The 16,037-nt window shown below is 34.2% G+C and overlaps 2 protein-coding genes across 2 annotated transcripts; both read left to right on the forward strand.

The window, feature by feature from the left end:
- The first annotated feature begins 443 nt into the window (after nt 1-443).
- Nucleotides 444-1,313, forward strand: LOC106798389 (linoleate 9S-lipoxygenase-4-like). The gene has a single exon (XM_041014579.1). The coding sequence runs from the start codon at nt 678-680 to the stop codon at nt 1,068-1,070; it is 393 nt and encodes a 130-aa protein (XP_040870513.1). The 5' UTR covers nt 444-677; the 3' UTR covers nt 1,071-1,313.
- Nucleotides 1,314-12,095: 10,782 nt separating this feature from the next.
- Nucleotides 12,096-15,454, forward strand: LOC100809319 (3beta-hydroxysteroid-dehydrogenase/decarboxylase-like). Its single transcript, XM_041014627.1, has 7 exons — nt 12,096-12,405; nt 12,577-12,777; nt 12,836-12,925; nt 12,989-13,140; nt 13,268-13,438; nt 15,174-15,236; nt 15,383-15,454. The coding sequence occupies exons 1-7, from the start codon at nt 12,096-12,098 to the stop codon at nt 15,452-15,454; spliced, it is 1,059 nt and encodes a 352-aa protein (XP_040870561.1).
- Nucleotides 15,455-16,037: the final 583 nt, after the last annotated feature.

A 16,037-nucleotide genomic window follows, 5' to 3' on the forward strand; every position in this document is an offset into this window, starting at 1 on the left:
TATGGACCAAGGCTTGTTATGGACCAATTCTTAAGGCCTGACCTAGCCTATTTCAAAGCCCAGGCTGGTCTGATAAGCCAGAAATTAACTTTGTCACCGCATTCTCAGTCTCGCCAACGAACGAATAACAGTCCCAAATTTTCCATCAATCTAATTCTATATTAATTTATTTATTTTTTATTTCTAGCCATGATTGTTTCTGTTTGTTTGGATTCAGCTCTAGTCTTTTGTGTTGGAAACAGTTTCTTGTTCCGATTCAGCTCTAGTTTTGTGTTTGACAATAAATTAAAAAAGAAAAGAAATCACAAAGTGCATACAATGGGGGAACACATGAATGCATGATATAAAAAGTCATCAATGGCATAAGAAGAAAAAAGGCTTCAGGCTTGATATAACTCTTGTGCTAATCAATGTTATTTGGGTGCTTTTAATTCAGAGGAGTTGCTGTTAAGGATCCATCTGCTCCCCATGGAGTTCGACTTTTGATTGAGGACTATCCTTATGCTTCTGATGGGCTAGAGATATGGGATGCTATCAAGTCTTGGGTGGAAGAATATGTCTCATTCTACTACAAGTCAGATGAGGAACTTCAAAAAGACCCCGAGCTCCAAGCTTGGTGGAAAGAACTTATAGAGGTGGGTCATGGGGATTTGAAGGATAAGCCATGGTGGCAAAAGATGCAAACTCGTGAAGAGTTGGTTGAAGCTTCCGCTACCCTCATATGGATTGCTTCAGCTCTTCATGTTGCTGTTAACTTTGGACAGTATCCATATGGAGGTTTAATCCTGAATAGGCCAACTATTAGCAGGAGATTCATGCCTGAGAAAGGGTCTCCTGAATATGATGCGTTGGCTAAGAACCCTGAGAAGGAGTTTTTGAAGACTATTACTGGCAAGAAAGAGACCCTCATTGACCTTACAATTATAGAAATTTTATCAAGGCACGCATCTGATGAGTTCTACCTTGGGCAGAGAGATGGTGGTGACTACTGGACTTCTAATGTCGGGCCATTAAAGGCCTTTAAGAGGTTTGGAAAGAATCTTGAAGAGATTGAAAAGAAACTTATATAGAAGAACAATGATGAGACATTGAGAAACCGCTATGGGCCAGCTAAAATGCCTTACACTTTGCTCTATCCTTCTAGTGAGGAGGGATTGACTTTCATAGGAATTCCCAACAGTATCTCTATCTAAGGGCTCTATGGTTGCTGAAGTATTGTCCTTGGCTTTAAATAAATGTGAAATAGAAGGAATCTGATTCCTTCATCAGTTGTGTATGTTTAAGTTATGTATTTGGAGTGGCTGAATGTACTTGTATTGCCATATATCTTATTTTGGGATAACTGAAGGACCCTAATTAGTAAAACCAACTCTATTCAGTGACTGATAAAACAACAACAACCAAGCCTTTTCCCACTAGGTGGAGTTCACTACATGAATCAGACAATGCCATAATGTTCCATTATATCTCTAAATCTTTTTTAATTCTTTTGCTTATGGTTTTTCTTAGTCTCCCTCTGCCTCTAGTGACTAGGCTATCCTCCATCTGATCTACTCTCTTTACTAAGGCTTATAAGATCATCCTCACACATGCTCAACCCTCTAAGGCAAGAATCTACCATCTTTTTTACAATAGGTGCTACCCTAACTTTTTACCCAATGCATTCATTTGTGTGTGTGTGTGTGTGTGTGTCTATGTATCAGCTATCGAGTTTACGCCATATAGAGGGCAGCAGTGTGTCAAATAGTGGTGAAGACAAAAGATAGCAGAGAGAGACAGAAAGATAGAGAAAGAGCAGTAGTGTGTCACACAACATTTTAGTCGTCTTTCTAAAAGCTATACTTCAGGTGAACATGCTTCTATTTTTTTTTAAGAATTGAATTCTATTTGAATGTAAATGTTTCCACTTAAAATACGTATCTCTGCATGCAACAAATAGTTGGACTTCTAAAGGATATTGAACCTACAAACTAGTTAGTCAGCATGATGAGAAAGAGTCAAGCATTTTCTCTACATTTCTTTAGTATTCATCAATATAATTAACTACAACTCTAATATACACAATTGACCAAAAGACTCAAGCAATTGACCAGAGGAACAAAAGCAGCAAAGTAGGTAGCCTTACGGGAGTTATTGCAATCCTAGCAATTACATCAAAACATTCAAACATTACAGCAACACCAGCAATCAATGCATTGTAGTTCACACACGTAAACTAGTATCAAAGATTCAAAAATTGAAGAAATGGGATACCTGAAAATTGCCCAAGAAACTAGAAAAAGCAACGCAGACAATATATGGACCAACTTTCTGCTCAAACCCTGCCCAATCAATTTTCACTAACCCAATCAGTCACATCATACCTAACCACTATTTACAACATTGAACAAAAAAGTACAGGACAAATTAGTAAACTATATTACTTTTACACACATTTGTATAACTGATATATCTTTTTTATTTCTCGATCTCTAAAATCAAAATGCTTATGATACTTCCAAAACATTTACACTGTAAATGTATTATACTTTTCTTTCAATTTTTTTCATTTATGCCAAATTAATCAAACAGACATCCCCTCAAAATTTTATTATTAGGCCAGTGACAGGGATTGTGTAGTTGTTAAGCATCTTTTAGTAAACTGCATTTTATAATATGTACATCATATATATAGGTGGGAATTTTATAATCCTCTTAACAGAGACAAACTTCAACATGTTTTCTAACTAAACTACAAATGAAAAAGAGACCAAGCTTACCTCGAACCCAAACAATGACAATGACAGTGAGATCTAACAAAATGGCACGAAACTTGAAGCTTTCCTCGTACCTCAATCAGCAATACTGCAACTGAAGACGTATTATTATTATTATTATCATCAATAAAACATGAACACCCACTCAAACTTAGCATATTTCTACCAACGTGCAATAACCACATCACTCCTTCCAAACTTAGCATCCTTCTAACATCCTGCACACAGGTACAGCAACCCACAAAGAACACGAAGTTGACCTACATACCTCACGGAGAAAGCTTTGAGCTTTGAGCACCCACGAGTGTTTCAACACCCTAGTACCTAGCGAAGGAGTGTATGTAGGGTTTTCTTCGAGCCACAGTTTCAAGAGCAGTGTAGGGGGTTCTGTGGGTTCGAGCGAGGGGTTTCCGGCAGTATTGAAAACAATGTGGGACAATGTGGGTGTCGAGGGAGCGGTTTCTGGCAGATTTCAGGCGGGAGGAGAAAAAAAAGAGTGATTTCAGGCAGGAGGAGAAAGAGAAGAGCAAGGAAGAGCAAGTGCAAGGTTTTCGAGCGTGCGGGTTGTGAAATGTCAACGTTTTAACTTATAAATATAATAACATTGGTTTTTTAAGGATAACCGATGTTAACTGAATATAGTTAACATCAGTTTTGGCAAAACCGATGTTAACATCAACTAGGTTACATCGGTTTTTTTAAAAACCAATGTTAAGATCAACTCCTTAACATCGGTTTTCTCAAAACCGATGTTAACTCTATGAAGTTAACATCGGTTTTGCCAAAACCGATGTTACCATATTCATCTTAACATCATGTTAACATGGGTTTTTTAAATAGCCGATGTTAACATGAAGTAGTTAACATCGGTTTTGCTAAAACCGATGTTAAGTAACTTCATTTAATTATAAAAATGCCACCGTGCTTTCGTTAACATCGGTTTTTGCAATAACCGATGTTAATGGAGCGATGTAGAAAGCCTTTTTTTAGTAGTGACTCTAGGTTATTAGAGAAAAACCAAACTAGGTGGTTCTCATAACACTGAAATAAATCGTACTTCATGAGTTGAAGAAAGTTATACACACATTAGCATGCACACAAAACATATTACTGGTAAAATAGAAAGAAATACACACATTGCAATTCTTCAGACTACATTCAAACAACACTCTTGAGTCTCTTGACAATATTGTAGCCAAATTTATCCCTATATGCTTAGTTCTATGTAAAATAGAAAGGAATACCTTAAAACTTGATGGTAGCAATCATTGTCTTCTCTCCTTCAAAGACAATTGCAGGACCTGTTTAACAATCCTTGTATAAGGTAAATGTGCTACAACTAGAATTAAGAGAGTTATTAAATAGCCTTTTTAATAAGCAAAAATAATTACATTTGACTGAAATATTGAAATGCTCAAATTTAAATTAGCACTATATTAATCTTTTCTCTCATTTGATAATAATAATAATAATAATAATAATAATAATAATAATAAATAAAATAAATAAATAAATAAATAAAATCCTTTCGCATTGATTTTTATAATAGAAAACATGGGATAAAATAACACATCTTATTTTTTAAAAAAAGAAGTACAAACCGGAAAATCCAACTGCTTAAGAAGTACTGCTGCATCAAGTCTCACTTGTATTGATTCAAAATCTGAAAATAGCTTCCCCTCGTTAGAGAGAAAAATGTCAAGGGAGGTAGGATACAGCAAAATAATAACTTAACAATTAAATAAGATGTTGTTTATTTTACATGCCCAAAATAATTTCAAAAAGGAATAGATAAAGAAATCCATAGTGTCCCCTTACTTGCATTTTGGCCCATGGTTCATGTCCAAATAGTCTGACACATGTATAAGAACTATACCTTCAAGTTTTTTTACTACAACAGCTATTGCTTCTACAGAAGATTGCTTACAATCCGGGAATGAAGAATCTCCATATGCCTGATAATGAGGGAGGAAAACCTAACTGCATCTGCATAGGCCTCTAACTTGACTGCATCTGCACAACCTTGAAAGATGTTTGCCTGCAAAATTCAAATCACAATAATCACACATGCATTTTGCAGTGTTCGTTTAGGATCTTACCAATGGCTACGCTGAGACTCGCAGCCAATGATTGAATTATAAGCTCAAACACCAGTCCAATTAGTGTTAGCCACAACAGCTGAATACAACACAACATATAATTTCAATTTTATAGCTTATATTTTTTTATTTAAGCTAAGAAAACCTCATATCAATACATCTTTAGTTTTTGTGCAAGTATATGTTATGGTTTCTACATCCGTATTTCCTGTAATTTGGTTTGCATTCTTAGTTCGTTGCTTAATTTCTATACCAGATATTTGTGGTCAGCTCTAGCTTGTAGATCAGTTTCCACTGCGTAGATGGAAAATAACCAATAAGCACACAGACACAGGTATATGTCAGGCCATAAAGGAATACACATATATTAAAGAGTGAGAGAGTTACTATTTCCATATCAAGGTAAGCCAAGGAGACCAAAAAGTCGGGACCTACATGTGAAAGGAACTTTTTCCACCCAGTTTTTTGTATCATCATTAATGCACCAATATTTAAAATGTATATATCAGATACATCAAGCTAATTAATTAGAGTCACCCTATACATAAGTGCCCCAAAAAAATGTGACTTGAGAACTTATATGTAAAAATCACAACTTAAATGAACTTCTTCAGAACAAAAGTTAAATACATGAATAATTGATCTAAATTTTGTATAAAAAAATTAAAAATAAAGAGAAAGAAGGAGAAGGACCTCATGATTTGAGGAGTCATCCTGATGAGATGGTGTAGGAAGGTTATTAGAGGGTGTTACATTGACGGCTGCTATGTGGTTGCTACCTCCACTAACCCCCTTTGGTTGTTGTTTTGCAAGCTAGCTAGTCATCCTTCTATCAGTGTTGCGTGTGCAATGCAAAGGCGATTGAATGAATAAAAGTATGCTTATAAGTGGACTTATTTATGGTCAATAGTGATGACCCCTACTACTTCTTTGGCGTTCAAACAAGTTAGTGTTCCATCTTCATGCCTCTTTCAAAGAGCTAGCTAATATCCACGTCCGAGTCTTCAATGTAAGCATACTATGTATTGCAAGCATGAGTCAAAGGACATTTTAAACTTCTTCACCTTAATTGATAGTTATGTTAATTATTTAAAGAAAAAAAATCTTGAAAAAGGTAATGTAATGCTTAGAACACTAGTTGAGATTCGAATCTGTTATTCCTTTTCTTTTCGCGTAGAATCAGGTACTTAGATATTAGATAAATTATTTAATTAATCTAAGTTTATATGTATAAAACTATTGGAGTACAAGTGTGAGGTGAAGTCTCACATCGGGTAGAAGTATAAAGGTTGAGCACCATATAAGTGAGGAGAAAACCCATAAACCTAAGCCTTAAGATTTTGGATTAGAGTGTGGTGTCAGGTTCACTTATGTGGCAACTTGTGGTTCACATGTGTAAATCTTCCCGGTGTTTTCTCCCCTCGAATCTCCCCAACATAAAACCACCCTAAACAAAAAAAACAATTATTCTTTTTTGTTGATTCATTCAACTGAATAAAATAATTTGATAAAAGGACCAAAACGAATGAAAATTATAAAAGAGATAAAAAAAAGGACCAAAACGAATTAAAACTATAAAAGAGATTTAAAAAAGTTAAAAGTTCGTATTGACTTTAGAATATAAACATTTTGAATTTTATTCTAACCTCTTTTTCTTTCGAGCATTTAAACAAAATGAAAGAAAATTACGTAATATATATAATATTGGATTTTGACTTTTCATATTCTAATATCTTTTTCTATCTATGCGGAATTCAAAGTGAATTTGCTCAATTACGTTTTGGGAGTTCAGACTGGTTTGAGATTCGTGGGTTTAATTTAAACTTGAGCTGAATGAACCACACACAACAAACAAACATCAATTTCAACCAAAATTAACATTTTTAGAGAAAGAATGGGATTTGGTGTATGTGAGTTACCTTCCAGGCTTTTGAAGAGCCCTGATCTGGATCCATGGCATCGCACTTCAACAATATGAGACCAAAACGATGAGCTAAAAAAACACCTATTTTAATGAAAATGGATTTCGAGGGTAACGACGGCTAGGGGAGCGAGGAGTATTGGCTAACGACTTTGCTATTGAGGGAAGTGCTGGCGGACTTCACGAGGGAGAGAGCTCGACTCGGATGGCCATGACGGTGAGAACATCGACAGCCTTGATGGCAACCTTGTGGAGGGTGTTGACAGGGAGGTGGCCTTGGTCCCTCTTGTGACGGTGTGAAGAACCCTAAAGGGGGAAAGTCGAAGAGAGAGACTGGAAGTTGAAGAGTGAGAGTGCGAGAGAGTGGAGGGAGATATTTAGAACAGTAAAAAATATTCTAAGATGATTTTTCAAAAATTGTCTTAGAATGAAATTCTTCTAAAATGATTTTTACAAGACTGTTGAATTTATTTACACAATTACCACTGTTTTTCTTTTTAAGAAGATTTTTTATCAAATAACGTAAAATTAATGTCATAAAAATTTATTTTTTAGTAGTGTTTGACCTGCTAGATGTCCCAAAAACATTAACACCAGCCAATGATAAATATATCCTGTACTGCCTTGCAAAATTGGTAAATGTACACGAAAACAACATCGACATGTAAGGCCCAGATAATATTATTTGCACTCTAAAATTTATTACATAACCTTTTATCTTCTAGTTTTGTCAAATTTTATGTGTGCAACTAATATTACTGGAAACTATAGTCTTTGTTTCTATTCCAATTTAAATGCTCTTGAGCAATTCAGGCACTTGACGCTTCATTTGAGCATGCTAGGCAAATTCGTTCTCTACATGAAGAAATTAACTATCTGCAATAACGACTTGCAATGTAATTTTTCTGTAACGATGAAGACTCACAGTACCTTGCTAGAATATTTCTGAATAACAAGAAAACTAATTATTGGCAATATAGTATCAAATTTTTGCACATTGGCAACTGGTATTTAATAAAAATAAAGTGAGTGGTTTAGAGAATTGTAATTACCTGATGGTGGTGGTGATGGTGGTTTGAATAATCTGAGATGGGGTAAATGGGAATACCCGTCCTCTCAAATTTCGTGTCATAGACAAAGTTTACAAAATGCCTTAAAATTCAAAACCATAAAAAAAAAAAAAAGTTTCTTCTGCACTTTCAAGTGTGAGAGTTAAATCCAGAAGGGGATGGTGAGAATGAGCAGTAGGGAAATTGGCTCATGAGCGGAATCTACCTAGGAGCAGTAGTTGGATTTGTAGGTATGGTGTTTTGATCTCTATTAACTACACTGTCAGGAGTACTTTGTTCTTGTTGCAGCTTTTCCTCTTTTGGAAAAACCCTTCTGCAACTTCTCAAAAAATTAAAAACACCAATTAAAAGAATCTCATAATCTCATTCTTGGATTCATAAATTATTTATCGCAATAAGGTGAGAAAAACAACATATTAACGCATGCATGGTGAGTTAACTACAGTTTTAGGACTCTAATAGCACGTTACACTTTCAATACTTATTTGACTAAATATCTTCAATGCATTAAATTTCAAGACATTTTAGTTTTATTTTTGGAGACTATTGCGACAGTAAGCTACAATTTAGGAATTTGAGTAAAACGCTTACCTATCGATGTTGAGAAGACTACTCTTCTGGCGCAGATTGTTTTCGGGGACGACCAAGACGTGGTGGTTCATAACATCTCGGTCATGCAACATCCATTTTTCCGTCTTTAGTTGTTTCCAAGAATAATAATATTTAATAAAAAAGAAAAAAAAAATCTATATGCACATGCATACACAAAAGGAGAACATCTTGATGATATGGGTTTTACCACTCTTAGTGACACAGCTGGTTTCCTAGATCATAATTGCACGTACCCTGTTAACAATATTGTACAGCTTAACATATTTTATAACTTACAATTGTGATTATACATTATCATCATCATCGTCTTAAATAAAAAGAAAAGAAATGCTTCAGATGTTTTCACCCTCCCACTTTGATTTTGCGGAGCAGAAAGAACATTGTGTGTAACTGTTCTTGTCGGATTCATGTTGAGTACTCTTTGGATTGCTTCAGAAGGTTGTGTCCTAAGCACACATTTAACAACGTAAATAAGAATGCCAAGTATACAAGGCCCTTAACTTGGGAAAAGAGTTTTACAAACTTCCATAATATATAATTTTAGGAGTGTATACAAAACTTACAATATATCAAACACTTCATCAACAATTTCATTTCTCATTATTTATCTCTTTATAATGTCATATCTCGTATTATTTTTATAGTTCTATTTCTTCTTTTTCTTTCCCTAGTGTCTCTTTTCTAATAAAAATTTAGCAAGTTATATTATTTATTTAATATTTTTCACAATATAAATAATTTTTTTATCTCTTTTCATTGTATTATGCTTATCTACTCTTCTTTTCTAAGGATTATTATAAATATATACTTAATTTTTCCCTCTTATTTTCACTACATTTTTTCTTACTTTTTATCATATCAATTGTCACATTTTTCAATTTCTCAGTGTATTTTTTTTCTTCCTTTTTCTTTCTTTCTTTCACTCCAATTAATAACAAATTATGATGGAAATTTAGTATCTTCTTTGCTTACATCTCTCAATGTTTGTAAATTTTGTTAACAATATTATTATATAAGAATAACTTCTCAAATATAAAAAGTGCTTTGCTTTTTACATTTTCTTCTTGGTCGATGCCTTATAAGAAAATCAACCGGAACACTTTCCAATATTCACTGATATACTCATTTTACATGATGTAAATTGCAGGAGAAATCATAGATAACATGCAGTAAATTACATAGTCGATAAAGGTTAAGAAAGTTTTCCTATGATGCCTTGAATATGGACTTCTTTTGTTGACATTGTGGCTACTTGTTGCACTCTATAAAAAATTTTCATTTTATCATTTATCTTTTTACTGAGAAAATAAAAATATAGATAACAATAAAGTTTGTTTTTTAATTTATTATATTGTCTAAAAACCAATGTAAAAATAGTGTAAAAAATTTGACGCGTGAATAAAATTATTACAGTAAAATCATATCATTGAGATGAAAATAATCTTTGTTGTTTCAGACGAGACGGAGATAAAAAAATAATATCAAAAATAAAAAACTGGTACTTTAAAATTGGTGTAATCTAAGCCACCCTTGAGTTATGTGTCTGTCATCTTGTGTTACTCTCCTGTTGTAGATTAGGAGTGTTCATCCTTTGATTGTATTTGCTAATCTGATTTGGTACTCCTTGGGACCTATTTATTGCAAAGTTAATGAATTATTAATTATCATATGGAAATTAATGTACTGCTTATGCAGTTGGTAAAAAATGTCATAGCATCCTTCAAGGCGAGAGTGTTAATGGTTATTGATAAAGTTTGATCAACACTATTGCACAAAGCCACCATTTTGTAGTCCATGACCATTAGGTATCATGACTTGGGAATGATGACGTTGATCCTGATTTTCATACAACGGGGGATGCCAATAAGAGAATATCGTTAACATAATGAAAATGTCATATTTGATAAATGGATATACCTGTCGGTTTTAAATTGTTCATACAACAAATTAATTAAAAAAAATCAAGTTACTCTATTGATAACTCTTTTTTTAAAGTTATTCCCTTCAAAAACTATATATATATATATATATATATATATATATATATATATATATATATATTTTATTAATTCAATAGCTGAATATTTTAATATTAACTCAACAATCGTATACATTACAATTTAAATAAATTTAACATTTGTATTTATGTAGTTCTATAATCAACTTTTACTTATATTTTTTAAGAAATACATTATACATTAAATTTAATTATTTAACGGAGTAATTATAAACCTCATTTATTTAATAAAAACTTTTAATTCAGCAATTTGATTAATAAAATTAACACACACAGAGATTGATACATAGATAGTTATTGGAAAGAGTATTTTGACCCCTCCTCAATTGAAAAAGACACTAATTATTATTAGTTGTCCACTTTTAATTTATTAAGTTTTTTGACATCTCTATAAAGTAAAAGAAGAGATAATATCAATTAAATAAGAAAAAGATAAATTAAACAAATGTAATTATATTTTTCTAAACTTGTGGCTATTTAATAATTTTTTAATTTATATATAAAGCTTTAAATAACATTTTTTTAAAACAAGTAAACAAAGTGGAAATCTGAGGCCAAACATTTCATACGTAGAAGGCACTAAAGATCCGCGTCCAGAGGAATTGCTTGTAGTCTCATGGCGTATTTGTTGATTCTGCATAGTATTGAATGGTTGGAGCATGCAACCTGAATAAATAATAAATAATTAATTCATACATTTTGTTGTTAACTAGGTAGTTAATCAAGTAATTACAATAAGAAGCATGAGAATAGAATGATACTGCGTGTGGGTTTGTCTGTATGCGTTTGTGTGTATTGTGCACCATAGAAATCAGGAGCAAAGAATAGGTGGTTTTCAGGCCTAAAGATTAAAAATTCAAATTCAAATGAACTTTCATTATGAGTGCATGAAACATCCAAAAGTATTTAATTCTAAGTTTAAATAATTAATGTGTGCTTAAAAAGAAAGTTTAAATAATTTATGAATTCTTGCTATAGAAGCCAACAATTTAGTAGTACTACTAAGATTCAAAATTGTGGGTCTCACACAGACAGAGAAATGGGGACCATTGTGGGACTAACAATTTTGTTATCCTTTGGGGAAATATTTTCAAAGGAGAGGAATACTTGGGTAAGTATTAAGTACCAGTAGTTGAAACAGTTAGATGTCCCTTAGAATCTCATGCAAGACTTTGAGGCGTTACTAGTTGTCCACTTCAAAATCCTGTTTCAATCCTTGGCCCATTAGTACCAGCAAACAAGTAAAGATAAGGACAACAAAAATGGTTACTAAGAGTACAAAAAGAAAACCCTATATAAGTAATGCAATTAACCTTTTTTTTCTTGCACATAAAAAAATATTTAAATATTCACTACTACAAAAATATTTTTTTACGACACTGATTTTACGTTGGTTGTTGAATAACCAACTTAGAAAGAAACACGGTGACACTTTCGTAAATAAATGTAAAAGTTTTATGACGGTCTTACAAAAACCACCTTAGAAGATTGTCATTCTAAAAGGGTTTTATAAAACCGCCTTAGAAAATTATCATTTTTAGAATACTTTTCATTATTTTTAAAATTTTATTTCTCTCTCCACTCTTTCGTCTTCTAACTAAACTTCCCCTCTCACTCTCCATGACTCACGTGACTCCTTTCTCCTCCAATGCTTCACGCTCCACCCCACAAACCCTAATAACACCCTCCTCGCTCCCCTTCCCTCGATCCCCTCCCCCGCCGTCGGCTCCGCCTACGCCATCCTCGGCCCCACCATCTATGTCCTCGGCGGCTCCATCCACGACCTCCCCTCCCCCAACATCTGGCTCATTGACTGCCACTTCAACCGCTGGCTCCGCAGTCCCTCCATGTGCGTCAGCTGCGAATTCGCCACCGCAGGAGTCCTCCACGGCAAGATCTACGTCCTTGGTGGCTGCATCGCTGGCATTTGGTCCGATGAGAAGTGGATGCACGTCGTGAGAAGTGGACCCCACCACTAACCAATGGGAGAGGGTTGACAGTTCGACGGAGGTCTGTGAGAAGTGGATGCACGTCGTGAGAAGTGGACCCCACCACTAACCAATGGGAGAGGGTTGACAGTTCGACGGAGGTCTGTGAGAAGTGGATGCACGTCGTGAGAAGAGGAGGCATTTGGTGGAAATGCTAATTCGTCACAAGGAGTACTACATTCGCATCGTCGATTTGGAAGTCAACATTGTTCTCGAGCTTGCCGAGCAGTTAGGCCTTCTCGGCCAGGCCTTGCACTCTGGCCGAGCCCAATATGTCTCCCTGGATTTTTGCAACAAGGCCCAAGTTCTAAAAGGTAACCAACCAACCTCTTATCTCAACATACATTTCTCACTCTGACATGAATAGTGCAGCGTTGGAGGGAGTTGAGGTGGTGTTCCACATGGCTGCTCCAAACTCTTCCATTAACAACTACCAGCTTCATCATTCCATCAATGTGCAAGGTAAGAACCTCAGTCACTCTTCTTCTGCATGTTTGAAGGCTGCTTAGATCTTCGTTTTGTTAGGGGCGCATAATGTCATCGATGCTTGCATGGTGTTGAATGTGAAGCATCTCATTTACACTAGCTGTCTCGTTTACCCTAGCTTTCCCAGCATCTTCTTCGATGATGTTCATGGAATTCATAATGGAAATGAAACAATGCCTTATGTGCATTCAGTACACACTTTAGCAACTTACTTGAGAATAGTATATACGAGTCTTTGAGAACTGGGGCTAGCTTTATATGTTTATGTTGTTATTAGATGAATTGGGGTAGTCCTAAGCTGAATTCGATTTGTTTCAGCCTAATGATCATTATTCAGCAACGAAAGCCGAGGGTGAGGCATTGGTTATTAAAGCTAATGGGACTAATGGGCTCCTAACGTGCTACATACGCCTTAGCAGCATTTTTGGGCCTGGTGATAGGTTGTCGATGTCTTCACTAGTTGCTGCTGCCAGAAAAGGGGAATCTAAGGTACATGTTGTTCTTCCTCCTATTCATATGTAAAATTAATCTTCATTGTCCGACATCATTGTTATACCATGTAAGTTATTTAGAAACCTAATTGTATTGCATATGACTAAAAATAAGCTTTTGCATTGGATCTACGTTTATGGTGTAATGACATATAAGTTAACCATTAGCTTGAATGGGTTTTTTTAGCTTATTTGACTGATGTATGGTGTGTTCAGTGGTGCTGATTCTTGGATCTATTTGTGCTAAAGGTTATATTTTGTTGTGCATATATGGAGGCTTTTTTAATTACTTATCTTCACCAACAATATCTCATTTAATTCGAAGGTGTGTTTCTTGCCTTAGAAAACATTAAAATGATTTTTTACCGTAATCACACCAGCAGGTTGATTTGATTTAAAAAATTGTCACAAAATAACAATATAAGTAAGGGAAAACATAGACACCTTGCACATCTCTGAAATTTATTGTGCCAAACAATCACTACTAAAAAAACAGCGTTCTACGTTGGTGCAAAAAGCCTTTCAAAGATGGTGGAAGCCTGTCTTTGAAAGTAACGTCGTTGTAGATGTCGGATCTTTCTACATCGGCCGTAAAATGACCATCTTAGAAACACGTCATAAAGCAAGTTGTTACTTACGACAAGAACGACGTAGAAAACACTAGTTTCTACATCGGTCATAGACTAACTGCCGTCGTAGAAACATGTGATTTCTAAGACGGTCCTTTTACGACCGATGTAGAAACCAGTGTTTTCTACGTTGTTGCTTGACGTGTTTCTAAGACAGTCCTTTTACGACCAACGTAGAAATGTTAATATTAATTTATTTAAATTAAATTTATAATTAAAAATAATTATTTATATTTATAAATAAATTTCAACAAGAATTTAAAATGTTGCTTAATTAGATTAATAATTAATAATAAACATAATAATATACTATTATATTAACTAAAACCTATGTATATGCTGAAAATTTAAAAATTATTATTGTCAAGTAATTATGATAAGTCACTACTAAAAAAAGCATTTATTACGACGCGTTAATTAAGACGGTGGATCAAAAACCGTTTCTAAAAAATATCAGGGATAGAATTGTAATAAATTTATTAATAAAGAAAACGATTTTTAAATAAACGTCTTAAATTTGTGAGTTTAAAAACAGTTATTTTGAAAAACCGTCGTAATTGAATGTTACATTTTTTTGCTTTCTCTCTCTCATGAAACAGTTGTACACCTTAATTAGCTTTTATTGTGACTTTCTCTCTTGGCGTCTCGGGCAATGCACATTTCCACTCCTCTCTGCCTCTTTCTCTTCCCTCTCTCTGTCTCTTTCTCTTTTGCCTCTTTCTCTTCCCTCTCTTTGCCTCTTTCTTCTCTTCCCTCTCTCTGCCTAGTGTCACGGCATCTTAGGAAAATCTTCCTCTAAGCTCGGTCGCATGGCCAAGCCCAATGTTCTCGTTCTCTCGAGTTACCCAACTCTTCCTAAATATCTCTCTTTCATTCACCATCCAACTATTATTACCTATACTCGCCGCTACTTTGATTTCGCTTGCACGAGATTCCATCATGTTTTAGCTTTTAAGAAATTAAGCTAACTACTCTTATGTGAACATTGGCTTCTTATAACTACACTTTGAAGCTTCTGCACTCATTTCGTGTTAGGATTAGCTATGGTTTGTGCAATAATGCTTGATTTGTTTCGTGTGCTTTTTGTGTAGTTGTTGGTGACAGCGTGGTGTTTCCTACAGCGAAATCGAAGGGGCTGAGGACATCGGCTTTTCTTCGAGTTTTGAAGTATTCTATGGGAGGAGTACTTGAAGTAATTTGCTGTTTTTTTTCTCTTATATTTTTTGGGATCGTTGTTTGTATGTTTTTTTGCATGGCATTTCTTTGCGGTCCTGTTTAGTATTTCCAACTTTGTAAAGCTATTGTGCTTGCAGCCTGCAAAACTATACAAGCTAAAGCACCTCTCAAAAGTGGAAGAATTTTGTGCATATCTGTCAAATGCTTAGGGTTCTGAGTTAAAAATATGGAGAGCAAGAGAAAATTCAAAAGATGTTCTTCAAGGTACCTATGAAAAAGCCAGAAATTTTGGAAGAAGTTTAGAATTTTATTATGTTGCATGCCTCTCAATTCTAAAGGAAAAGACTTCGTCAATGCTAAAAACAAACAACTTCAAGGTATATATATTCTACCTTTTTTCAGACCATTCTTAGAATTCATACTTGTTTCTTGTTTCAATTAAAAAACATTTCTAATCAACACTTATATGGAATTGTGTAATTCATACATTAATAGATTGGTATAGAAGTTGGGAATTTCTATATATATATATATATATATATATATATATATATATATATATATATATATAAGACAAGAGGATTAAAATCTCGTGTAGTGTTTAGATTATTTATTGAAAAATAAAATAAAACAATACTTAGTACGTAGCTGAAATTGTGGTTTGTATATATGAATGTTTGTTGCGGGACTTAACGGGAGTTTTTTTTTTTTTGGACATCTAACATGTAAATTGTTGAGAAAGTGACTTTTTAATGCAGTGGTTTTAGTTTGGATAAGTCAAAATAAGAAATT

This window comes from Glycine max, chromosome 4, assembly GCF_000004515.6.
Source record: "Glycine max cultivar Williams 82 chromosome 4, Glycine_max_v4.0, whole genome shotgun sequence".
Taxonomy (NCBI): domain Eukaryota; kingdom Viridiplantae; phylum Streptophyta; class Magnoliopsida; order Fabales; family Fabaceae; genus Glycine; species Glycine max.

Bases quoted from the DNA above. Each gene is read 5' to 3' on its own strand.
- LOC106798389 (XM_041014579.1), top strand. From the start codon at position 678: ATGCAAACTCGTGAAGAGTTGGTTGAAGCTTCCGCTACCCTCATATGG.
- LOC100809319 (XM_041014627.1), top strand. From the start codon at position 12,096: ATGACTCACGTGACTCCTTTCTCCTCCAATGCTTCACGCTCCACCCCA. The intron at 12,778-12,835 runs GTAACCAACCAA...TGAATAGTGCAG, and splicing joins CAAGGCCCAAGTTCTAAAAG to CGTTGGAGGGAGTTGAGGTG. The intron at 13,141-13,267 runs GTACACACTTTA...GATTTGTTTCAG, and splicing joins CAATGCCTTATGTGCATTCA to CCTAATGATCATTATTCAGC.